The sequence below is a fragment of the Vulpes vulpes genome, chromosome 1 (genome assembly GCF_048418805.1).
Source record: "Vulpes vulpes isolate BD-2025 chromosome 1, VulVul3, whole genome shotgun sequence".
NCBI lineage: Eukaryota > Metazoa > Chordata > Mammalia > Carnivora > Canidae > Vulpes > Vulpes vulpes.
In genome coordinates this window covers 196,026,447-196,053,409 of record NC_132780.1, presented here as the reverse complement: position 1 = coordinate 196,053,409, position 26,963 = coordinate 196,026,447, and the positions used below count along the sequence as shown (strand labels likewise).

Here is a 26,963-nt window from a genome sequence, read left to right as displayed (position 1 = left end):
CTTGATCTCAAGGTTGATGGGTATGAGGGTATGAACCTCACATTGAGTACAGTGATTTTTTTTTAAGTTTTTAATTTACATTTTAAGTAATCTCTTCACCCAACATGGGGCTTGAACCTACAACCCTGAGATTTAGATTTGCAGGGTCTTCTGACTGAAGCAGCCAGGTACCCCTGGTATAGTGATTACTAAAAAAATAAAACTTAAAAAAAAAAGATTTAATTCTACATATATATCAGCTTCTTGTAAGCCTGTATTTAATTGTAAATTTATGCAATGGCATTTAAATGTTTCTTCTGACATTTCCAATAATTTGTAGTGGTCATATGAGAAATTGAAAGTGGCTTTGTGATTTGTATATAATTCAAGATGGCTGTTTATGCATTCTATTATTGTGTGTTCAATTAAAAGGAAAAAATTAATTTTCAAATTCTCTTCCTCCTTGATAATTTGCTTACCTACAGCTTCATATGAGAAGTGTTCTTTTCCATTAAATGTGACAGTTTAAATTATTTGTAAAAATTGTGAGTACTTGCTTTGCAAAGTCATTTTCAAACCTCTGGAATTTAAGCTCACTTAAGAATTTTGGTAACTCTCTGAAATGCTTTATTACATATTCCACGCGCACACTTTCATTCTGTAATAATTTGTGGATAGTGTTTATTGCCAGAGTGCTGGCAGCTCTTGTCTGGGGACTCAGGCCAGAAAATTAGTATCTGTGCTAATGCCGCCCATCAACACCAGTCGGGGCCCAGACCCCCCAGCCCAGGCAAAGGTGGGTGCAGCACTGGGCTGCCAGGTCAACTGCTCAATACTCAGGCTGTCTGCTGTATCCATGGGTCTGAACCCTTGTCTGCATGTGCTGCCTCCTTCCCTACCAGTGTATTTCCATTGCTCACAAGAATGCTTCATTGCAAAAAAAAAAAAAAAAAAAGAATGCTTCATTGCCCTATTGAGCTTCACTTACAAAACACAATTTCAAAGATAAAAAGATAAAATATGATGCCCTTCTGAGCATGAGGCCCATAAACCCATGAAGCAGCCCTGCAAGGATTATTAGTATCCTAATTTCACTTCATTTATACTATACTAGGTAAGCAACCCAATCCCCAAATTCCCTTCTTGAAAGTCTGTTTACTGTATAAGGAAAATATGGTCAGTGCCTGTGAAGACAGGGTCTTCCAGGGAGTAGCTGTCAAAAAGGAATTAGGAGTGTGATAGATTTATTGGGGGGCAATGTTTGTGAAAGATGAATGGAGGGGGAATGGGGTAGAGAGGGAAAACCTTCACATTCAGTGATTCTGTGAGAAATCAGGTAGCTTTAATCCAGATATTATACAAATATGAAATTTAAAAAAACCTCTTGCTTAGAGAAAATCAAAATAAGATTTCCAAACTGTTTTTAATTAAAAAAAAAAAAACCTTCAGGCATAAACAGTCATGTTTCAAAGTAAATTTATAAAATCCAATTTCAGAACTCCTCATAAAACTTTAAAAAAACACCTGAGGTTCAAATATAGAAGCAGATGAATAACTTATGAGTTTTAAAAAAATGTCTCTTTGTATTTTGTAGAGCTATTTTCAAAAGGCCATCATAACAATAACACTTTATAAATATAAGACTTATAAATATTTTGTTATCCAGAGGCTGAATGAATTAATAGGCTTAAGAGGTAAGTATAGTTCATTGTAGATATATTTACTTTATTTTTTATTTTTTTTTTTTTAATTTTTATTTATTTATGATAGTCACAGAGAGATAGAGAGAGAGGCAGAGACACAGGCAGAGGGAGAAGCAGGCTCCATGCACCGGGAGCCCGACGTGGGATTCGATCCCGGGTCTCCAGGATCGCGCCCTGGGCCAAAGGCAGGCGCCAAACCGCTGCGCCACCCAGGGATCCCAACTTTATTTTTTTAAAAGGAGATAGATGTAAAATACACCACAGAGGAGCAGTAGGCAGGATAGCAGAGGAGAGGCGGTCTGCCTAGATATATTCACTTTAAAAATCGATCAAACTTCATTCTCTCTCGTTATTCCTGTCTTCTTTTATTTATTTTTAAAGATTTTATTTATTTGACAGAGAGAGAGAGAAAGAGAGAGCATGAGCAACTGTGCACAAGCAAGAGGAGGAGCAGGTAGAGGTAGAGGTAGAAGCAGGCTTCCTGCTAAGCAGGGAGCCCATTGCGGGATGGACCCCAGGACCCTGGGATCATGACCTGAGCTAAAGGCAGACGCTTAACTGACTGAGCCACCCAGGCGCCCCTCCCTCTCTCCTTTAATGTGGTTAATAATATTAAACTGAATACCTAACACTTGCTGGGCTCTTTTATGTAATTTATAATTATAATTCGTAATGGCAAGTATGGTTGGTTCATGAATTTCTTTAGCAAAACCTTTTTGAATTTCCACTTGGTATTAGGCAAAGTACTAGCTACCAGTATTTCCTTATGACATAATTTGACCGTGAAAAAAGAAATGCTCCTTCCATTTCCCAAGGTACTTATGATCTAGTGGGAGACATACACGCTGGCTAAGTAATAGTTACTTCCCTTTCAGCACTTGCTCCCCGAAAGAGGCAGGAGCAAACCTGAGCCCAATCTGTAGCCTCAGACTTGCTGCAGAGCTGAGTCAACTTAGAAAAGCTAAACCACAGTGGGCCTGCAGACCCAGTGAGCATGAGGATAAATGCTTGTTGGTAAGCCACTGAGTTTTTGGTGTGGTTTGTTACACAACATATTGTAGTAAAAGTATGGCTAATGCATATTTTGCAGTTCATTGTTCATCATTCCTTCTTGAATTTCAGATTGATGTGTACTTTCTTTCAGCCTAAAGTTTGCCCTTTAGAACATCCTCAGAGTGAGTGGAAAAGTCTCTTTGAGTTTACACTTAATTAGTAAATTTGCCACTTGTTCTTAAAAGTATAAGTTTTGGTTAAATAAGTGTAGGTTGACGATTAGTTTTTCTCAACAGAATGAAGATATATATGATGCTTCTATCTTCTGACTTCAGTTTTAGCTGTTAGGTCAACTATAATTATTGACCACTTACAGGAAATCTCTCCTCTCTCTGTTTTCCTATTGTCTCTTTGTTGTTGGCATTCTGAAGTTTCATTATGACATGTTTGGTACAGATTTTGACTAGATAGGCATTCTTTTTATTCTACTTACAATTGATGGTGGGGGACACTGGCTAGCTCAGATCGTAGAGCATGCGACTCTTGATCTTGGGGTTGTGAATTCATGCCCCACATTGGGTGTAGAGATTACTTAAAATCTTAAAAAAAATTGATTGATATTCTAGGACATGTAGAGTCTATGATTTGTGGAACAATGGTCCCTCAAGGATGTCCATGTTCTAATCCTTAGAACCCCTAAATATGTTGTTATTACATGACAAAGAGGAATTAAGGCTACAGATGAAATTAAGATTGTTAATCTGATGACTCCATTTTTTTTCACAGATTTTATTTATTTATTTATTTATTTATTTATTTTAAAGATTTTATTTATTTATTAATGAGAGACACAGAGAGAGGCAGGGGCACAGGTAGAGAGAGAAGCAGGCTCTATGCAGGAAGCCTCATGTGGGACTCGATCCAGGGACTCCGGGATCACGCCCCCAGCCAAAGACAGATGCTCAACCGCTGAGCTACCCAGGTGTCCCTAATCTGATGACTTTAGAACAGGGAAATTATTTTGGATTATCTAAGTGAGCCCAATATAATCCAAAACTGATTAAGTATGGAAGGGGGAGGCAGAAGGAAGGTCAGAAACGATGTGATGTGAGACAAATTTGACTTGCTGTTGCTGGTTTTGAAGACAGAGGAGGAGGGCCATGAGCCAAGGATGCAGGCTACATTTAAGAGCTGGAAAAGGTCAAGGAAACAGATTATCTTCTACAGACTCCAGGAAGGAATGTAGCCCTGCCAACATCTTGATTTTAGCCTAGAGACCGGAGTTGGACTTTTCACCTAGAGAACTGTAAGATGATAAATTTGTGTTGTTGGTAATGATAAATTGTGGTAACTTGTGACAACAGTGATAGGAAACTAGTACAGTCTCTATGATCAATTCTCGAATTTTTTTAGCCATTATAATTTTTAATATAGCCTCTTCATTCTTTCTCTTTTCTTCTGGAACTCAACATACATAGACTTTCTACTCTATCTTACATCGCTTTTAATCTTGCTTTCATATTTGCTCTTTACTACATTTTGGGTAATTTTTTCAGATCTAGTTTCCAGTGTACTCATTCTTTTTGCAGCAGCATTTTTCTTTTTTAAAAAAGATTTATGCATTTGAGAGAGAGAGAGAGTGAGCGAGCTGGGGGGGGGGGGTGGAGAGGAGGGAGAGAATCTCAAGCACACTCTGCACTAAGCTGGAGCCCGACATGGGGCTCAATCATGACCCTGAGATCATAACCTGAACCTAAATCAGGTGTTGGACACTTAACCAAATGAGCCACCCAGGCGCCCCGCAGCAGCCATTCTACTGCTATTTAACTCATACATTAAATGTCAACTTCAACAATTATATATTTCTTTTCTAGACGTCTTATCTGGTTCCTTGGTAAACTAGACTTCATTTTTTTTTAACAGCCTCTTGTTTCTTATTCCGATTTTCAATCTTTTATTTCTTTAAGGATATTAAACATACCTATTTTGTACTCTGTATCTAATGATAATTCTAGTATCTAAAGTTTTTGTGAAACATATTCTAATTCATAGTACCTTATTTGGTATGTTTGATGACTTCACTAAAAGCTCATGGTTCCTTGGTACATTATCTATGGGAACTGTTTGAGGTCTGAGTTCTTCCAGAGAGATGTTTATACAGATGGTCCCTAACTTAGTGATGGTTTGACTTAGGATTCTTTTGATTTTCACTGTCAGCTTATTGAAAGTGACATGCATTCAGCAGAAACTGTACTTTGAATTTTAGTCTTGTCCCTGGCTAGCCCTATGTGGTATACACTTTTTTGTGATGCTGACAATGGCAGTGAATTGCAGCTCCCATTCAGCTACCTGACCACACAGGTAAGCAACCAATACACTTAAAACTATTCTGGGGGCACTTGGCTGGTTCAGGTAGTAGAGAATGACACTTTTGATCTCAGGGTCATGAGTTTGAGTCCCATGTTGGGGGTGGGTAGATTGTACTTTAAATAAAAATAAAAATTTTAAAAATTTTTAAAAAAGAAAATATTCTTACCCATACAACCACTGTTTTTTACTTTTAGTATTCAAAAAATTACATGAGATATTCAACCTTCATTATAAAATAGGCTTTTTGTTAGATGATTTTGCCCAAGTATTGGCTAACGTAAGGGTTCTGAGCATGTTTAGAGTAGGTTAGGCTAAGTTATGATGTTTGGTAGGTAGGTGTATTATTTTTTAAAGATTTTATTTATTTATTCATGAGAGACATACACACACAGAGATGCAGAGACACAGGCAGAGGTAGAAGCAGGCTCCATGGGACTTGATCCTGAGACCTCAGGATCATGCCTTGAGCCGAAGGCAGAGGCTCAACTGCTGAGCCACCCAGGCGTCACAGGTAGGTGTATGAAATGCAGTTTCAACTTACAATATTTTCAATTTGCAGTGGGTATATTGGGACATTATCCATCATAAGTTGAGACCTGTATTAGCTGTCTAGTGGTGTGACCAACTTAAATTATATTTTCAGCATAAGGTTCTTTTTAAAATTTATTTATTTATTTATTTATTTATTTATTTATTTATTTATTTATTTATTTATTTATTATAGACAGAGAAGAGAGAGAAGCAGAGACACAGGCAGAGGGAGAAGCAGGCTCCATGCAGGGAGCCCAACGTGGGACTCGATCCCGGGACTCCAGGATCGCGCCCTGGGTCAAAGGCAGGCACTAAACCGCTGAGCCACCCAGGGATCCCTTCTTTTTTTTATTTTCACAAAAAAGTGTTTTTTTTGTTTTGTTTTGTTTTTAAAGTGAGCTCTACAGCCAATGTGGCGCTTGAACTCATGATCCTAAGATCAAAAGTCATATGCTCTACTGACAGCCAGCTAGGCACCCCTTAGCATAAGGTGTTTGGTGGTACCACCTACATATTAAGAAGTGTGAAAGATTTGAGATTTTACCCTGCTACTGTTAGCCTGCCATAACGGCATGGATTTATTTTAAATGCATGGATTTTGGTAGAAGACACACTACTCGTGGGTCAGAGATCAAGTACAGGTTATTACTCAAAGCAATAGCAGTAGCCAGAGTGTCAGCATTTGTGTTGGTTCCCTAAGGCCCAATTCCCACAGGGCTACACAGCAGGCCAGGTGACATGTATGCAGTGGGTTGCATTACAGGATAAGAGCCTTGAACTTACAGAACATGCATATTTTATAATGGGCAGTAAGGATGCCTACCTTTTTGTCCAGAGGTAGACTTTATGGCTATCTTCCAAGGCTGTAGGCAAATCTGCCTCTGGTCTAGAGGGAGACACCATCAGTATCTTCTAAGACTTCTCACTACATAAACCATTGAAAAGATAGTCTGGAACAAAGTCAGTGCCTCTACTCACAGGATGTGCAGAAACTTGAGCAACTCATGAAGAATTGTCTTCTAACAACAGATCATTTGAATTGGGCCGTTAACCTATGCTTGTGTTTCACAAATTATCATTGTAGCTTTATCCCCCCTTCTGTTTAGATTCAAGATCAAGACATACAAGTTTTCTTGCTGTCCTCTGGTATAGGGAAGATTTTTTTTTTAATTTTTTTTTTTTATTTATGATAGTCACAAAGAGAGAGAGAGAGAGGCAGAGACACAGGCAGAGGGAGAAGCAGGCTCCATGCACCGGGAGCCCGATGTGGGATTCGATCCCGGGTCTCCAGGATCGCGCCCTGGGCCAAAGGCAGGCGCCAAACCGCTGCGCCACCCAGGGATCCCAGATTTTTTTTTTTTTTTGATAAAAGTGTAAACCTTTGTGCTCTAACTTGTGTATGTATATTTGGGTTAAGGATCTATTAGACTCCTTACCTCAATTGGAATCTTGGGTTTGTCTCCTGTCCCTACACCCTTCATAGCCATTAGAACTCTGGTCTGAGCTCACTAGAGTTCAGAAGATACCCTCAAGCCCCATACAATCTTCCTTTTGTGCTTGTTTACTCCTCCAGATTCCTGCTTTCACTTGGTTTTTCGTCTCTGAATATTCCTTAATTTTTTAATATTTTAGATTCGTACTTCAATAGATTTTTTTTATTTCATTGAGAATTATTATTTTATATTAGAGGGTTATTGTGTCTCTAATCTTCTATACTATCAGGCATGGTAGCTGAAATGCAGGGAGGTAATCATAATTGGAGCTTATGGTACCATGAGCCAGCTGTATGAATGCTGAATTCATCCAGAAGGATGGTAGGTTTCAAAGAATTTAACAGACGCGATTAGGAAATGAGGTATTTTGGTTAACTGGATTTCCCCCCAAGTTATCTGAAGAACCACCTGGTTGGGGGGTATGTGGAGAAGCATGTAAGCCTGCCACACACAGGAAGCGAGGCCTCAGGATTCTCTAAGTTGTATTATACTCACTGCAGAATTGTATTAATTGATTATTTTGTTGGCAACTTTAGAAATATTGCACATACTCAATTTCATAGCTTTGATACAGTAATTACTTGGATCACTCCAGGGTTAACAGGCTCTGAAAACCTGCTACTCATAGTATAGCCCATGATCAACAGCATCAGCACCACCTGGGTGCAGTTAGAAATGCAAATTCTTAGGCCCCTTTCTAGCCCTACTGAATCAGAATCTGCATTTTAACAAGATTTCCCAGTGATTCCTTTGTACATCAACACTTTTTTTTTTTAAAAGATGTATTTATTTATTCATGATAGACATAGAGAGAGAGGCAGAGGGAGAAGCAGGCAGGCTCCATGTAGGAGCCCGATGCGGGACTTGATCCCTGAACTCCAGGATCATGTCCTGAGCTGAAGGCAGATGCTCAACCACTGAACCACCCAGGTGTCCCAGCACTTTTTTTTTTTTTTTTTGAGATTTGTTTATTTATTTGAGAGAGAGAAAGAACATGTGCAGAGGGGCAGAGGGGAGAGGGAGAGAAGCAGACTCACCACTGAGTGCAGAGTGTAGAGCTCCACGCAGGGCTAGGTCCCACAATCCTGAGATCATGACCCAAGCGGACATTGAGTCAGACGCTTAACCAACTGAGCAACCTAGGTGCCCCTGTGCATTAATGTTTGGGAAGCACTATCCTAGAAAAATGTTTTGAAGAAGGTACAGTTGTTGCTGATGACTCAAGCAGTCATAAAATTTGGAGACCGTGTAATACAATACTACTACTTATTTAGCCAATATTTAAACTGTTTTTATCATAAAAACCATTGTCATGTTCATCTTTGTACATCTATCTTTGCACACTTGCTTCGGATTACTTCCCCCTGCCCCCTTTCCTGGGCTGGCTGGCTTTCTTTTTAAAGATTTCATTTATTTAAGAGAGGGAGAGAGAGCATGTGAGCATGAGTTGGGGGGAGGAGCAGAAGGGGAGGGAGAGAAAGGAGAGGGAGAAGCAGACATCCCACTGAGTAAGGAGCCTGACACAGGGCTCCATCCTAGAACTCCCAGGATCATGACCTGAGATGAAGGCAGAGGCTTACTGACTGAGCCACCAGGGCCCCTCCTGGGCTTACTTTCTTTCTTTCTTTCTTTCTTTTTTTTTTAATATTTATTTATTTACACAGAGAGAGAGAGGCAGAAACACAGGCAGAGGGAGAAGCAGGCTCCATGCACCGGGAGCCTGACGTGGGATTCGATCCCAGGTCTCCAGGATCGCGCCCTGGGCCAAAGGCAGGCGCTAAACCGCTGCGCCACCCAGGGATCCCCCTGGGCTTACTTTCTTAAGAGTTCTTAATTGTTAGGCTAAAGGGGATATATATTTAAATTTTTAAATTCAAACTGCCAAACTGCATTCAAGAAAGATTAATAGTTTATCTTCCCACTAAGGATGTATAACATTATGGAATTTCTCTAGCTTTAGTGAAAAGCAGCAATCATTATATATTTGCCAATCAGAGAGATGAAAAGTAATTCAGAAATTATTTTAGGGATGCCTGGGTGGCTCAGCGGTTGAGCGTCTGCCTTAGACTCAGGGCGTGACCCCAGGGTTCAGGGATCAAGTCCTGCATCAGGCTCCCTGAGAGGAGCCTGCTTCTCTCTCTGCCTGTGTCTCTGCCTCTCTGTCTCATGAATAAATAAATAAAATCTTAAAAAAAAAAAAAATTACTTGATGCTCTTAAAAGAAAGGCAGAAAGGGAAGTAGTATGGTGTAGGCGGAAGAGTTAAGCCAGATTGTCATCTCAGCTGGAGACTAGCTTTATTCAGCCTTATCCCAAGGGGACCTCTGTTGTATGACTTGCAGCACAAAGGTATTATTGCCTTGAGGCAAGAAGACCAACTGTGAGTGGCCTCTGGGAGGGGGTAACCACTTCCTTAGATCAAATAGTTCTCTTTGTCAAGGGCAATTCTCTGGTTCTAGAGAAAGGACAGCTGTGAACTTTTAGCTGCCAACACTCAAAGCAGCTCCAGGATGGGGGTACCTTCCTGCAGGGAATACTGATGGGTATAGTAGTCAAGTAGTCGAGTACTGTCCTCCTTAAGTCATGTCCACCCAGAACCTCAGAATGTGACCTTATTTGAAAACAGGGTCTTTGCAGATGTAATTAGTTAAGGTGAAGTTGATAGGATTCAGGACACATTACCCCAAAATATGGCACCCTAGCATACTGACTATTTTAAGTTGAAAGAGTTTGAGAAAACCTTAGAATCAGTCAAGTCATCCTGACTATCTCCTCCCATCCCCTGAAACAGATCATAAAACACTCATGTGAGAGGTGGCCTCCCTGCACCCAGAGGAAAGGAGTATCCTTATCTCTGAAGGAAAACAAAGGGACCCTAAGAAGAATGTGAACAGACAGGCTTTGCTGAGTTTCCCACACTTTACTACATTGATTCTCTCTCTTTCTCTCTCTCTTTTTAAGGTTTTATTTATTTATTCATGAGAGACCCAGAGAGAGGTGTAGACCCCGGCAGAGGAAGAAGCAGGCTCCCTGCAAGGAGCCGGATGTGGGACTTGATCCCGGATCCCAGGATCATGCCCTGAGCCAACGGCAGATGTTCAACCACTGAGCCACTCAGGCGTCCCTACGTTTATTCTCTTTAACTTATGATACTTTTACAACTGTCTGCTCTTCACAAATCTAGCATAAAAATCTCAGGTATGTTTCTATATCTTTATTTCCTTATGGAGTTCTCCTGGGTCACGTAAAAGTTATAGACCCAGCTAGGGACCCTAAGAGGGTCAAGGAAAACTTTTTCCTCCCCTACAAATTCATGCTAGATTAGAGTGGGCCCTAAATCCAATGACTCATGTCTTTATAAAATGAGGAGAGCACACAGAAATACACAGAGAAGGCCACGGATGTGCAGGTGGACAGAGAGATTGGAGTTATGCTGCCATAAGTCAAGGAAGGCCTGGGGCCACCAGAAGATAGAAGAAACATCTGTGGGAACATGGCTCTACTGATATCTCGATTGTAGACTTTTAGCCTCCAGATCTGTGGGAGAATAAATTTCTGTTGGTTAAGCCAATTACTATGTGATATTTTGTTACGGCAGCCTAGGGAACTTACGAAGTAGGGCACTAGCTGTTTACCAAGAAGTTCTTATGGTCCATGGATTCCTAGGCAATCCTAATGCCCTTTCTGGGAGTCTACATGGTTAAAAGTATTTCTTTTTCTTTTTAAAAAGATTTTATTTATTTATTCATGAGACAGAGAGAGAGAGGCAAAGACACAGGGAGAGAGAGAAGCAGGCTCCATGCAGAGAGCCTGGCGTGGGACTCGATCCCGGGACTCCAGGATCATGCGCTGGGCTGAAGGCGGCACTAAACCACTGAGCCACCCAGGTGTCCAGGTTAAAAGTATTTTCATAGTAACATTAAAACTTTATTTACTTTTTATTTATTTTTTTTGCTGTTGGATGTTTTAATAATGGTGCAAAAGCAATCAATGGTGGTTAAAATTGCTGGTGTTTCAACAAGTATGAGATAGTGGCACCGAACTGTACTAATAGTCATTGTATTCTTCACTGCCATACTCAATAAAGAAAATGCCAGTCTGTATAGAAACGTCCTTGATGAAACATAACAATTATTAGCTTTATTAAATCTTGACTCTAGAGTACGTATCTTTTTAATAATTTTGCGTGACAAGTACTTTGAGAAAGCACTTCTGCTGAATATTGAAGACAATGATTATCTTGAGAAAAACACTTGTGTAATGACTGGAACTGTGAGCTAAAGTAGCCACCACAGACTATTATTTCTACTTGAAAGAACAGCTGCCTGAAAAACTATGATTATTCAGACTTGGGTATTTGGAATTTTCTTAGAAATGAATTAAGTGAGGGCACCTGGCTGGTTGTCAGTAGAACATGTGACTCTTGATCTCAGAGTTGTAGGTTCAAGCTCCACCAATGGGTGTGGAGATTACTTAAAAATTAAAAAAAAAAAAATCTTTAAAGACAAAAAAGGAAATGAACAAAGTGACATTGTTACTTCAAGGAAAAGAGCTGATACTTGTTATCAATGATAATAGTTCAGTTTTCAAGCAAAAAGTAGTATTCTGAAAAACTTACCTGACACCATGAGCTTGGTATCTTCCCAATTCTTAAAGAGTTTCCTGATGAGATCCATGGAGATATTAATAAATTATGATATTTATGATCATAGAAGGTATCAACATTTGTCAGATCTGGAAAACTCTGGGAAACATTTTCAAAATGACTAATGTGTGAGGTCACAAATTAATGTGAAAAAAAGATACATTCAAGTTCAAGGTAGACCAATGTTGATTTTTTAGATAATAGAATATGAAAACCTCAGTGCTACTGGTTTCAGATTTTACATTGTAATTATCTTTAATAAACTACCACTTGTGCCTAGGTTGCTTAGTCAGTTAAGCATCTGCTTTTGGCTTAGGTCATGATCCCAGAGTCCTTCCTGGGTTTGAGCCCCACGTTAGGTTCCCTGCTCAGCAGTGAGCTTGCTTCTCCCTTTTCCTCTGCTCCTCCTCCCTGCTTGTGCTCTCTCTCTGTCAAATAAATAAATAAAATCTTAAGAAAAGGGACGCCTGGGTAGCTCAGCAGTTGAGCGCTAGACTTTTAGTTTGGCTCAGGTCATGATCTCATGGGTGGTGAGATCAAGCCCCACAGCCAGCTCCATGTTCAGTGGGGAATCTGCTTAGAGATTCTCTCCCTCTCTCCCTCCCCCCTCTAAAATAAATAAATAAATCGTTAAACAAAATAAAATTGGGCTACCTGAAGCACTCTTTATTTTTCATTGTTGATAAAATCATCTTTAATTTCTCTAGATATATTTGCATCCTTAAAACTAGTTTTATATCCCGTGATAATGGAGAAGGCCACATATTTGTAGGGACAGAAAGTACATGGGAAATCTCTGTTCCTTCTTTTCAATTTTGCTGTGAATCTAGAACTGCTTTAAAAAACAAAGTCTAGTAGGGCAGCCTGGGTGGCCCAGCGGTTTAGTGCCGCCTTCAGCCCAGGGCATGATCCTGGAGACCCAGGATGAGTCCCACATCGGGCTCCCTGTATGGAGCCTGCTTATCCCTCTGTGTCTCTGTCTCTCTCTCTGTCTCTCATGAATAAATAAATAAAATCTAAGAAAAAAAAAGTCTATTAGAAACACAAAAAACAAACAAACAAAAAGCTGAATGCTACATCCAATTCTCCTGTCACGTTCACTTGGCTACTGTAGATAATCATATAAAAGGAGGATAAACTCTTTGGACACCTGAACATTCTTTTATTTAAGAAATTATTAAGTGGATATAGAATACTATAAACTGCTAGGCATTGGTTACTTATTGGTAAATAAAATAGACATAGCCTTTGCTCTTGTACTATGACGCTTGCTTCTAGTGAAAGATGGGGGTGGTGAATGTGTTTCCTTCCTGTCCCTCTTTTCTTCCCCCACTTCCTACCCCTCTTGAGACATCACTGAAATAGAGATTCAGAAGCACAAAGAGTGAATAAAGTAGTAGTGGAGAGAGCTGAGAATGAGCTTTTAACATATTTCTTATTTTTTTTAAAAAATATTTATTTTTAAGTAATCTCTAAACCCACCATAGGGCTCAAACTTACAGCCCTGAGATCAAGAGTTGCATGCTCCACTGCCTGGGCAAGCCAGGTGTCCCTAAAAACTTTTTTTTTTTTTTTAAGAAAGATTTTATTTATTTATTTGAGAGAGCGAGAGCACAAGCAGAGGGAGCAGCAGGCAGAGGGAGAGGGAGAAGCAGATTCCTTGCTGAGCAGGGAGCCTGACATGAGACTCCATCCCAGGACCCCAGGATTATGAGCTGAGGTAAAGGCAGACTCTTAACTGACTAAGCCACACAGGTGCCCCTAAAAGCATTCCTATGAGACTATTCTGACACAAAGAATGAGGAAGCTGCAGGCCCCAATGAAGTTGGAGAGATGCAGGCTGTCTGCCACAAATCTCTAAGTGTTCCTTCTTTTCAATTTTGGGGCTGCTAGAATTGGCATACAAGGAAATGCAGCAACAGATTTTAGAGATGGGATGTTATTTGAAGAACTGCATATACAACAGCTGACCTTCCCTTATCTGCTCCATTCTTCATATGGGCAAAATACTGTCCGACTGAAAGCATTAGACATTTATCACTAAGCCAAAAACAGGAGTGCTGTTCTCTTAGAGAGGGGAAGTGCTAAGGCCCCTAGTGTAAGTGTTAGCAGCTCAGAGGACAGAGAAATAAGGAACTGATTAAGAGGCATTAAGAATCAATCTAAGATGAGCATCTGGCTGGCTCAATCAGAAGAGCTTACAACTCTTGATCATAGGGTTATGAGTTTGAGCCCCATGTTGGATGTACAGATTAGTTAAAAAAAAAAAAATCAATCTTAAGTCCAACATGAGAGTCAATGAGAGTCCTCAAAAGGGTGCATAAAGGAGTGGTGATGTAACAGCAGTGAAGAGGAGAAAGGAAAATAAAAGAACAAAATGAATTCAGAATACTCACACCCAGACACATCTTAAAAGATTCTATTTCCAAGATTAAAGAATAGATCCTAGTACCTGGCTGGCTTAGTCAGTAGAGCATGCAACTCTTGAGCTGAGGGTTCTAAGTTCAGGCCCTAAGTTGGTTGTAGAGATTACTTAAAAATAAAATATTTTTTGGTTGGGGAGGGGCACCTGGGTGGCTTAGTAGGTTGAGTGTCCAACTCTTGATTTCAGCTTGGGTCATGATCTTATGGTAATGGGATCAGCAGTGTGTGGCTTCATGCTCAGTGGGGTGTCTGCTTGAAGACTGTCTTCCTCTCCCTCTGCCCCTCCTCCCTCCCTCTGCACTGCCCTCCCTGGCTCCCGCCATACTAATGTGCATGCTCTTACTCTCTCAAATACATGTCTTTTTTTTTTTTTTTTTTAAGATATGTGTAACAAAGCTCTTGAGTTTTTTTTTGTTTTTTTTTTTTTTTTTAGATTATTTATTCATAAGAGACAGAGAGAGAGAGACAGAGAGAGAGAGATCCAGGATCAGGCCCTGGGCTCCAGGCAGCACTAAACTGCTGAGCCCCCAGGGCTGCCCTCAAATACATAAGTCTTAAAAATAGGGTGCAAAACAGATTTCTAATACAGTTGAACCACTGATTTTAGAAATTAGTGGGGGTATACTTCGGGGTTCTGAGGAAAATTCATTTTCAACTTGGAATTCTATATTCAGCCAAAAAATAAACATATAGTTTGGAAAGCAACCAATCTACTCTTTGCTCACAGCCTGTCTGGGAAGAAAGATAGGTAAACGTGACATGCTTACATGTAAAGGTCTCACAGGTGTTACCAACATGTGGAAGGGCACCCAATCTAGTCTGAGGAGCCAGGCAAGAGTTCTTAAAGATGACCCTGAGTTGAGCTTTGAACCATGAGGAAACATCTTGATAAATCTCTTCAATAAACTTCCCTGACTTAGAGTAGACTATGGTAAGAGAGAGTTTATCTCCATATTCAAATTTGACTTTCACATAGCTTATAACTGGTCATGATTAAGGGTATAACCATTTAAAAATAGTCATGATTTTGCTCACTCCTTCTATCACATATGCATTGAACCTGATCTGCAAGATTTACAGCTCAGTTCTCCTGGTGACTAATCCATCGAAAGTGGGGCACACCTACCTTTCCTTCTGACTTGAACAAATAGCTGACCATCGGTTTTTTCTTTCACTGTGGTTCTCTACTTGTCAAATGAACTCAGTTTTTTAGACCAAACGTTTCAAATTCCTTTTTGGCATATGATTTAGGCCTTATTAATTTCTGTGTGATTATTATTATTATTATTATTATTATTTGTTTAGATGACAGGGCACAATTCAGATGTCAGAGAACAATTTATGCTGTCTTGGGGCTAAGAAGTTTAAAGAATGAAAGGACAGCTGGCAAAGTCTTATTTGTGGACTTTCTATTTCTTTTCCTCTTTGTTTTCCTGAAAACACAATAAACCAAAAAGACAAATAAGGTACTATGAAGTCTTCCTCCTACTTGGAATTTTTTTCTTTTTTGAATTAAAAAAAAAAAAAGTGTTCTCGGCTCTCTTTGAAATAAGCATCAGCTCAATAGACCTACTTCATTGTTATTTTGTGGCACACTGTAGTTAATTGTATATTTGAAGAATCCTATATTTTCCCATACTTGATCTACTAAAAAGTGACAATAAAAAGAACAAGAAGACTTTAATCTGTTTACATGGCTTTTTTTTTTTTTTTTTTTTTTAAGTAGGCTTCATGCCCAACGTGGGGCTTGAACTCATGACTCTGAATTCCTGAGATCAGGAGTAGCACACTTTACCAAGTGAGCTAGCTGGGCACCCATACAAGGCTACTTTTACAGATCAGATTCATTTACCATGACATGTTTCTTCATTAAGGCAGAGAAACACAGCTAAAAGATGGAAAGGGAGTGTTTTAATAACATTCTAGGGACACCTGGGTGGCTCATCTGTTTAGCCTCTGCCTTTGGCCCAGGGCGTGATCCTGGAGTCCCGGATCAAGTCCCACCTCAGGCTCCCTGCATGGAGCCTGCTTCTCCCTCTGCTTATGTCTCTGCCTCTATGTGTCTCTCGTGAATAAATAAATAAAATCTTAAAAAAAAATAATATTCTTGTAGGTAGGCTCTCCTTTATGAAAATAAAAATATAAAAAAGAAAGCCCAGTCTGGGGGGCACCTGGATGCCTCAGTAGTTGAGCATCTGCCTTCAGCTCAGGTTGTGATCCTGGAGTCCTGGGATTGAGTTCTGCATCATGCTCCCCGCAGGGAGCCTGGTTCACCCTCTGCCTAAGTCTCTGCCTCTCTCATGAATTACTAAAATCTAAAAAAACCCCCCAAAAACAAAAAACCCTAAACAAGCCCAGTCTGGGGATGCCAAAAATTCCCTCTCATTCCCACTGAATGTTGTGTAGGTGAAGAAAAATTTTCTTCCTTTTTTCAGGATGGCCCCTCATTTAGTGACAGTTAAAACTGAGCATGGTTCCTGGTTGAATAGTGTTCCCCCCACATCCCCACAGATGCGGGACTTGATCCCAGGACTCCGGGATCACCTTTTGGGCAGAAGGCAGATGCTCAACCGCTGAGCCATCCAGGTGTCCCCAGAAATAAGATCTTTATAAATGTATAATGTTGTGCCCAAGATTGCGAATCCGAGAAACCACCAAGGAGCCGACACTGATGCAAACACACGAGGGTTTATTTACAAGCTCGAGCTTGGGTCCAAGTATACCCGACACAGCAGAGCAGGGACTTAGACCCCAAAGTGGGTTACAGCTGGGTTTTTTATAGGCTGGTCTAGGGGATTTTCAGAAGGGATGGAAGAATTTCTCAAGTTCTGTTTACATTTTGATATGGGGCTTTTAAGGGCATTGAGCTCTGTTCTCATTCTAAGATGGGACTTTCTACCACAGGCGTGGGCTCTGTTGTCTTTCTGATATGGGATTACCTGCCGAGGACATTGAGGACATTCTGCAGTTTTTCCCATAAAGTTCAGCTCTTATTCACAGGGGCCTAAGATGGCTGTACTTGTGCTAATGCTAAACTTTAGGTGGGATGGCCTTAATTTTAATCGGCCTCCACATATAAAAGTTACAATGAGATTGTAATTTGTACAGTGAGGATTAGGGTGGGGCATAAATCCAATATGACTAATGTCCTTTCAGGAAGAGAGGAATTTGGACACAGACACAGATGGAAGATAGCCATGTGAAGACAGAGGCAGAGATTGGAGTTGTCAAGCCAAGGAAAGCTAAGGACTACTGACAACCACCAGAAACTAGAGGGTGGTATGCAGCAGATTCTCCCAGAAGGAAGCAACCCCACTATCCCTTGCTTTCTGTATTCTAGAACTGTGAGAGGATAAATTGTTTTTTAAGCAACCCAGTCTGTGGCAATTTTTTAACAGTAGTCTTAAACTGATAGTGGCATACAGCTCTTCCCACACCCTGTCAAGCAGAAGGTGGGCATGCCTCCCTTGGTTTGGTCTATACCCTCATCTAGCAGGAAGAGTTCTGATTCTTCTTTTTTTCATTTGTTTGTTTATTTGTTTATTTATTTGGCCTATGCATGCAAGCAGGGGTAGGGGCAAACGGAGGGAGATAAGAGAATCTCAAACAGATTCTCCACTGAATGCAGAACCTGATCCAGGGCTCGATCTCATGACCCTGAGATCATGACCTGAGCCAAAAATCAAGAGTCAGATGTTCAACTGACTGAGTCACCCAGGCACTCCAAGAGGTCTGTTGGATGTTCAACTGACTGAGTCACCCAGGCACTCCAAGAGGTCTGATTCTTAACCCATTGTCTCCCATTCTTCTTCCTCAGCTTCCCTGACTCTGTGTACTAAAGATACCAGAATCTGTTACCTCACTGGCTTTTTAGCTTAGACCATCCTTATTAAATGGAGCTTTGTTCTCAGACTTTCAATGTTTAAATATTCTGTATATACCTCCCAGAAGAGTTACAGGTATTTACATGGCAATTAATACTCTGAAATCTGATTGGCCAGAGAACTGTTGCTGTTTAAGAGGAAGAGCAAAGGGAAGGAAGGCCTCTTTAACATACCGAGACAATTAACATCTCAATAGCTGTGGCAATGCTGCATTCTCTTATTTAATGAGCCCTATGACTCTTCCATGCACTGAGAAAGCAGAAACAGATGATTGATATCAACTAAAAATAAAGAGAAAGTAGAGGTAGCAATTTTATCATATACAAAGTAGAGTTTAAGACAAAGAGGATGGAATATCTCAGTAGGATCATTTGATCTTGATAAATGGACCGGTTAATACTTGACATTATTGTCCTCTAGTGTCATAGAAACCTGGGGTTAAATCCTATCACTAACCATAATTTATCTTCCTAGAGCCTCGGGTGTTTTTTTTTTTTTATCTGTAAACTGGAGATAATACATATTTTCGAGGTATCTTCTAGAATGGTTTTAAGGATATTAGCTAATGTATATAAAATGCCTAGGATTCAGTAAATCTTAGCTTTCATTGTCACCCTGCTTACTTGCCAAAACAACATGCCAAAACCATCATTCCTTCTTCAAGACCCCTGCTCAAGCCCCACTGCTTTTTTTCCCCGTCTGCATCTGATCATGCTTCCCATGTCATATAGAAGTTATTGCTTTTATTATAGTGAGGTTAGGGGTCTCTCAGTTCTTCGATTCTCTTTCCTTCATGTGGGCTCAGGCTTACTGTCCCCACTCACATTCTGAAGATTTCTCCCTTTCTGTGTGAAACTACCTGTTTGGATTTTATCCCCTAGCGGGTCCATATTTTAACCCCAATATTGCCTACGTTTTCACCTTTTCTTCCTTCACCAGTTCTTTCCCCTCAGAATATGAAAAGCCTCTCCCACCTATCAAAAAACAAACTAATAACAAAACCAAACTTTGAACTTCTCTTGACTATTGTAGGTTCAATTGTATCTTTTTCCTTTCTTAACCAAACTCCTACCTTTTTTTTTTTTAAGATTTTTTTTTGATCCAGGGCAGCCCAGGTGGCTCAGTGGTTTAGCGCCGCCTTCAGTCCAGAGCCTGATCCTGGAGACCTGGGATTGAGTCCCACGTCGGGCTCCCTGCATGGAGCCTGCTTCTCCCTCTGCTTGTGTCTCTGCCTCTCTCTGTCTCTCTCATGAATAAATAAATAAAAAAATCTTTAAAAAAAAAAAAAAAGATTTTTTTTTGATCCAGAGTGTACGCACAAGTCGGGGGGAGGGGCAGAGGGAGAGAATCTCAAGCCAACTCCCTGCCAAGCAGGGAATCCAAGATGGGGCTCTAGGTGGGGCTGATCTCACAACCCAGGGAGCATGACCTGAGCCAAAATCAAGAGTTGGCCACTTAATCGACTGGGCCATCCAGGCACTTCTACTTTTTTTTTTTCATTTAAATTTTATTTATTCACCTTTTGAAAGGGCAACATTTTATGAATCAAAATTCAAAAAGGCAGACAGTACAGATTCTCCCTCCTACCCTTGATTCTCAAGCCATTTACCTTCCCTGAGCAAATGGGTTTCCTGTTGTCTTTAGAGATCAGTCTGTGCATGTATAAACAAATACGCATTTTTCCCTTTGTAGGAAAAGTTTAGCACACTATAGATACTCCTCTGATTCTTGCTTTTTTTTTTTTTTTTTTTTTTTTGTTAAAAAAGTATCTTGGAGGTCTTTTTATATCAGTGCCTAAACAATTTCCTCATTGTTAAAGTGTTCTCAAAAGCAGATGCCAAGATGGGATTAGACATGCAAGAGACTGACTGGAGGAAATGCCTGTGAGGGAGAAAAAGGAGGGAGCTGGAGACAAATCAGATAGTGATGCTGATCTGAGCCCCATGAAGGGAGGGGTATTAGGAGGGTTGGGGTAGGCAGTGACTCAGACTGCAACATAGTTCTAAGAAAGTTTCAGACAGGCTTAAACCTGGGGATTCCTTAATACAAAGTCACACATCAGAAGAATCCTGCATCCTGCAGGAATGGACCTGTCTGAATATCCTGCTATGCTCAGTCATCGGTAGGGAGCAGTCCATGGGGAGTGTGGCCTCACTGCAAATACAGTGGTAGATTCAGGGCTTAGCAGATGGAGCCTCCTTGCAGGGAAAAGATCTGAGAGGAATATTTTATAGCCTTCATATTGTTTTTGGGGCTGCATAATAATCCACTGACGGATGTGCCATACTTTAGTCATTTTGGCAGGCACATCATAGCATTTACCACAGAGAGAGGTACTACTGTGTAATTTTTTTTTGAAACTACTTTGTAATTTCGATTGATCAAAATCTAATGTATATATTTTGTGAATGTGTACTTCCACTAGCAATGTAGAAGGCTATTTCCTCATATTCTTAGTGACACAGGGTGTGGTCAACCTTTTTGATTTTTTTTCAGTTAGCCTTTTTATAATCTATATTTGATTTTTTACTTACACATTTTCCCACTTTCCATTTATTCCCAAGTACATACTCATTAAGCCGTAGCTCTACAATTTGCTAGCTGTCTGTTTGTTCATATGTAAAATAAGAATAATAAATCAACAAATCTGATAGGGATATTTTGAGGATAAAATGAATGCAAAACTCAATATATTTTCAAATCTAAACATTTAGGCCAGACTTCTTGTTGGCAGGTAAAAATATTCATCTGCTGGCAGCCCCGGTGGCTTAGCAGTTTGGCGTCACCTTCATGCCCAGGACCCAGGATTGAGTCCCACATTGGGCTCCCTGCGTGGAGCCTGCTTCTCCCTCTGCCTGTGTCTCTGCCTCTCTCTCTCTCTCTCTGTGTCTCTAATAAATAAATAAAATCTTAAAAAAAAAAGATTTTAAAAATATTCATCTGCTTACTTGTACTTTTAAAAAATGTTTTTTTGTTGTTGTTGTTGTTAAAGATCTTATTTATTTATTAATTCATGAGACACCCAGAGAGAGAGAGAGAGAGAGAGAGAGAGAGAGGCAGAGATACAGGCAGAGGGAGGAGCAGGCTCCAGGATTGCGCCCTGGGCCAAAGGCAGGCGCTAAACCGCTGCGCCACCCAGGGATCCCCCAAAAATGTTTTATTTAAATTCAATTTACTTGTTATTTCTATCTTGATGCCCACAAGCACTTCAGATTCAATGTACTCCAGCCAAACTCATCATTTTTCTCTTAAAAATTGCTCTTATTCCTGTATTTACCTTATCATTAAAGTCAAAACCCTGGAAGTCATTTTGGAATATTCTCTCTCCCTTAAACCCACATTCAATTAATCACTAGGTTCTGCTGAATTTGATTCATAAATAATTCTGGTATCTGTCGTTTTCTCATGATCGGCACTGCCACTCTATGCTTTAGATCCCTGTATCTTATAAGTATTAAGGCAATAGCTTCTTCTTCCTTTTTAAAAAATAGTCTCCACACTGAACATGGGGCTTGAATTCAAGACCCTGAAATCAATAGTCGTGTGCTTTACCAACTTGGGGAGACAGCCAGGAACCCCAAGGCAAGAGCTTCTTTACTATTCTCACCTTCCTCCAATCTATCCTGAACACTTGTCAGGAGAAGGTTTTCAATATACGAAACTGATTATAATGCTCCTTAGCTCAAAAGTCTTAAATGGCTTCCTATTACCTATAAAATGATGAAATCTGAAACCTCTATTTGACATATATATATATATGTATATATATATATATATATATATATACACACGCTGCTCTTCATAATTTGACCTGCTTATCTGTCCAATCTTTTTAGATATCCCCTTTCCCTGCTTTAATCTCTAACATTCAAGCTAGTTGCATTTCTCAGAATATGTCATGCTCTATCATGATACATGGTATTTGCCATCCTTCCTTAAATAATTTCCTGCTACTTGCCTACTTGCCCTTCACATAAGGTTCTTTAAATTTTGGCTCAAACTGACCTCCCTGTGAAGCCTGGCCTGACCCCCCAGAAGTCTTCCTAGTCTATCATTGCTCTTTGTACCCACACCATTTATTTTTAATTTGCTTGCGTGTTTATTTCTCCAATAGGTTTTAGCTCCCCTGATGGAAAAAGACCAGTTTTCATCTGGTATCTCCAGCACTCACCCTGGTTCCTGGACATAAGAGAAACTAAGATTTTCAGATACGTTTTGATTGACTTCAAGATCTGAGAAAGTTCCCTAAGAAATTTACTCTTGTATTAAACCAATGATCTCCATCCCCCACTCCCAAGTTTTCCAGGTTTCTTCCCAAACCTAGCAGGTGGGCGGGGGTGGGGTGGGGGGGTGTCACTACTAACTTTCCTTACCACTTTAGATAAAGGGGACCAATTCTTCCTTTGTGCTCCCACTAAATGTGGTATATTATTCTTATCCTAGCACCAATCACGCATAAAATCGTATCCCAAGCATCCTAAGGACGCAGGAATTAAATGAATCCATATTCACCTTGATTAAGGACACTTTTTCAGACATCCTTGGAGAACGTCACCATTATGCACAGACCTTAATAAAAAACAACAACATCTTTTACAATGCAAACCTGATGCCTGTTTTTAAGACGATGCATCCTCCTGGCACTTGAATTGTCCTTAGACAGATGGCCCAAAGCTTGGCTGTGGGAACCGCATATGGTAGGAGGAGACCATGACTCGAGCGCCAGGAAAAGGATGATTGGCTGCCGGGGCTCAGAAGTTCTCCGCAGACCGACGCCAGCCCTAGGAAACCGCTGAGGGTTCAGCTTTTGAAATACGGTTTTTGCATCGTAAAGAAAAAAGATGGACCTATCAGAACAACCGAGCACACCCAATTACCAATCAAGAGCGGGAAAGGAGCCAAAGCCCGGGGATACCCACGCACCGACGAGGACGTCATTCTCTCGTCTCAGCCAATGAGCGGCGGAGGGGGGCGGGGCAACGAGCCGACCAATCGCCACGAAAAACAAACAGTCCCGCAGCACAACTGCTCTAACCACAGTCCTCGCCTCTCTAACCGCCGCGCAAACTCCTGAGCGGAGCACTTGTCACGTACTTTCCACTCTCCCTCTCGCCCGGGGGCAGTGATAGTGGAGCACCTTCCCCTACACCACAACAAGGGCCTTTTTCCACCCGCTCCCCCACAGACTCGCAGAAAGAATACGGCAACTTGAAGCTTCCCACCTTCACAGGAACTGGCAGTCCGGCGCTACCTGAGGGGGAGGGGCGGCCGCAGTGCGCAGGCGTGCCCGCCTCGCGGGGGGCGGGGCTGTGGCGCCCCAAAGCAGCCTGGGTGTTGTATTTCTTCTGCTGGCAAAACTCGGTTGCTGTTGGGGCCCCCCGGAACTACGTTTCCCAGGAGCCCCCGCGACCTCGGGGTGGGCGGGATGGTTCGTTAATGAGCTCGAGGAAGCCGCGGCGCGGCCCACCAGGTTCCAAAACAAGGAAATGAAGGGGGGAGGCGGGACTGGGGCTGCCTGCGGGAGCCGCCGCCGCCGCCGCCGCCGAGGAGGAGGAGGAGGAGGTGGTGGTGGTGGAGGAGGAGGTGGCTGCCGCGGCCGCCGAGGAGTTCCTTGCTGAAGGCGGACCGCGGGGCGGCGGGCGGCGCGCGCGCGCCCGAGAGGCGGCTGTTGGAGAAGTGGAGCGGCGGGCGCGGGGGGAGGAGGAGGAGGAGGGACTGAGCGGCGGCGGCCCCCGCGTCCCGGTGCCTCTATGGGGAAAGCAGACAATGGATTATGATTTCAAGGCGAAGCTGGCGGCGGAGCGGGAGCGGGTGGAGGATTTGTTTGAGTACGAAGGGTGCAAAGTGGGACGCGGCACCTACGGGCACGTCTACAAGGCGAGGCGGAAAGATGGGTAAGAGCAGGGGCGGGGGGAGCGGGCTCGCCCGGGTCCTCGCCCTGCCCGCGACCGCGCGGGGCGGCTGGGTCGGAGCCGGGGCGGGCCGCTCCCGGGGGCGAGGCGGCGGGGGGCGCGGGGCCGCGCGTCCCGGCGCGGACTGGGGGGCGCGGGAGCTGCCCCCCCACCCTCCACCCGGCACCCTCCGCCCCGCGCGGCCCCGTCGCGCCCCGCGGACTCCCGCGGCGCAGCCCGGTCGGGGGGCGGCGGTCCCGTCCCCGAGGGCGCCCCCCGCCCGCGCGCCCCGGGCTGGCGGCGGGGACTCGAGGGGGCACCTCGGGCGGAGGTGGAGTTGGCGGGGTCTGCTCTCGGGGGCGGGCGGGGGGGCACGCGGAGCGCCGGGAGAGCTTCGTCGAGGAGTTGCCGCTCCGGCCCTGGGCCGGTGACGGTCGTGGCGGAACTTCCAATCGGCTGAGCGCCTCCCCGGGGGCGGCGGTTTGAAACCCAGCCGGGGAGCCGGCGGCGCGGCCGAGCGCTGGGGGCCCGGGCAGCCTCCCGGCTCTGGGCGCAGCCCCTGTCTACACCCGCCGACTTCTGGATCCATCCTCCCCCCGCCGATTCCGCCTTTGCACCTTGTGAATTCCGCGCCTCCCCTCCAAGGTGGGACCTCCCGGGAGACCTGCCGCGCTTTACCGGCGGAACTTCGCCTAGTTCCCTAACTCGTTCCCCCACCCCCTACCCCCCGCGACCTTGGGCATCCTGAGGTCCTCCGCACCCCGACCTTGGGCATCCTGAGGTCCTCCGCACCCCGACCTGGGGCATCCTGAGGTCCTCCCAACCCCGACCTGGGGCATCCTGAGGTCCTCCGCACCCCGACCTGGGGCATCCTGAGGTCCTCCGCACCCCGACCTTGGGCATCCTGAGGTCCTCCGCACCCCGACCTGGGGCATCCTGAGGTCCTCCCAACCCCGACCTGGGGCATCCTGAGGTCCTCCCAACCCCGACCTGGGGCATCCTGAGGTCCTCCGCACCCCGACCTGGGGCATCCTGACGTCCTCTGCACCCCGACCTGGGGCATCCTGACGTCCTCCCCACCCTGACTTGGGGCATCCTGAGGTCCTCCACACGCCGACCTGGGGCATCCTGAGGTCCTCCGCACCCTGACCTGGGGCATCCTGACGTCCTCTGCACCCCGACCTGGGGCATCCTGAGGTCTTCTGCACCCCGACCTGGGGCATCCTGACGTCCTCCCCACCCCGACCTGGGGCATCCTGAGGTCCTCCCCACCACGACCTGGGGCATCCTGAGGTCCTCCCCTGCGCCCCCCTGGCCGAATGACTGCGCGCTGGGGGCTCCCGAGCACCTGGATGGGCCAGGACGGAAGGCGGGCCTGAATCTCTTGTTCTCCCGGGGAGCTGAGGGCGACCGGTGGTAGCACCTCTTAGAAGCGTCCATGGATCGCCGTCTTAGGAGAAGGCGAGCCGGAGAAAGTATTGACAGCGCCTGTCCTTGGTCCTGTAGGGTAGCCGGGCGCGGGCTGCAGGGCCGGAGGCACGAGCTCCCCGCGGCGAGGTGGTCGGTGGAAACCCTCGGCCTCCCCCCCCCCCCCCCCCGCCCACCCTGGCGGGGATCCTCCTCCCGCGGAGCCGGGAGCCGGGAGCCCGGGAACGCCTCTCGAGCCCTCCCGCCCGGATTCCCCAGGCTGTCACACCGCGCGGAGGAGAGTTTGTAGGCTCGTAACGGGACATCCCTGAATGAAGGGAGGATCGGCCGCGGCGACGGTAGTGGGACTGGCGGCGCTGCGTCTCGTCCTGCGCACCTGCCTGTTGCCGTCGCTGCAGCTGGTGTGGGGGGCCAGGGCGGGAGCGGGGGGCCGTGCGCCGGAGCCCGGGGAGCCCGGGGAGCCCGCGGGGCGCGACCTTACCCGCCGTTTCGCCCTGGAGCGCCGTGGGCCTCGCGAGGTGCTGCACACGTGCCAAGAGGGGTTGTGAGCCGCGTTTAGGTTTTGCCTTCTGAACGGGACGAGCCCCATGGCGTTCAGTTGTAACTTAACTCATGGTTCTTTCAGTTAATTGCCAGGTGTCGTCCTTGAATTAATATCTTGGACTGTGAGGCACTATAATTAACTTGTGTTTTGCTTCTGGAATATTAGCTCTGCTTGTTCTCCTGGTGTCCCTGTAAGGAATCTTAACAGATGTACTTGGGGGAGAGCACATCTAGTTTTCCTGGTTGGACACTGGCGTTACAAAACAAATCCCACCTTGTGTTTTTCATACTCCTCGTGCTTACGTTGTGATACACTTGATCTGGAATTTCTAAGATGTATTTTCATTTTTGTTGTTAAAAATAGCTTCCTTTCAGTAGGTAACGTGAGAAAAATTGAGGATTCTGCTTTTGAATTGTATTTTTTGATAGCATGGGCCACAACCAAAAAACAGATAAATTTAATTCCTGCTTCTCATTGTTCTTTTTTTTTATATATATATATTTTTCCCCTCTAATAAAGTTCTTGATTCGACTACACTTTTCTTCTTGAGTGAAATTTGTTTGAGCAGAATTAATAAAGTTTCTCGAATAGAATAAGATCAGTTTGTGTATCTTCAAAACACGCTTTTTAAAGAAACTTTTAGGATCTGAAAGCATTAGTTGATATCACTGTATTGGTTATAAGAAAAGTCATTATAAAGGTAGGTCTTCTTGGGTCAAAGGTGTAGTTGAGATTTGAGGTTTTACAGTAAACACATCTCTTGTGGGTTGGTAGGATTAGTTTTATGTTCAGTGATACAAGCGATTTGAAAGAACAAAGTTTTTAGTGATGGTTCTAAGCTGTGATGCAGATTTGCATAGTAAAAGATTTTACACTCCGATCATGGTCCATTACAGGTTAGCTCTTGACAGAATTTATTTTGGTTAATTCAGACAAAATGTATAATGCTATCTTATGGAACAAGAAAAAAGATGACATGGTTCATTAAAGACAAATTATTCTGTATATAACATAGTATTATGTAACCAAAAAATCATTCAGATCTTTCAGAGAAACACTGGAAGAAGTAATGTAACCCC

The 26,963-nt window shown here is 43.5% G+C and overlaps 1 protein-coding gene and 1 long non-coding RNA gene across 3 annotated transcripts in view; one reads left to right on the top strand and one right to left on the bottom strand.

Moving 5' to 3' along the window:
• LOC112925178 (uncharacterized) overlaps positions 1 to 23,498 on the bottom strand; it is a 42,516-nt gene extending 19,018 nt beyond the window's left edge. Inside the window, exons 1-4 of one of the 2 annotated variants that reach the window (XR_011997444.1) lie at positions 23,244 to 23,498; positions 22,534 to 22,590; positions 19,094 to 19,292; positions 11,687 to 11,812 (exon numbers count right to left, since the gene is read on the bottom strand). This is a non-coding gene — a long non-coding RNA (uncharacterized lncRNA). Of the gene's footprint in view, positions 1 to 11,686; positions 11,813 to 19,093; positions 19,293 to 22,533; positions 22,591 to 22,627; positions 22,869 to 23,243 lie in introns of both variants that reach the window. The other variant, XR_011997443.1, reaches the window with a different exon arrangement.
• Positions 23,499 to 23,594: 96 nt separating this feature from the next.
• Positions 23,595 to 26,963, top strand: part of CDK19 (cyclin dependent kinase 19) — a 163,077-nt gene continuing 159,708 nt past the window's right edge. Inside the window, exon 1 of the mRNA XM_026005805.2 lies at positions 23,595 to 23,915. Within this exon, the coding sequence (XP_025861590.1) occupies positions 23,788 to 23,915 (128 nt within the window). The 5' untranslated portion in view covers positions 23,595 to 23,787. The remainder of the gene's footprint in view (positions 23,916 to 26,963) is intronic.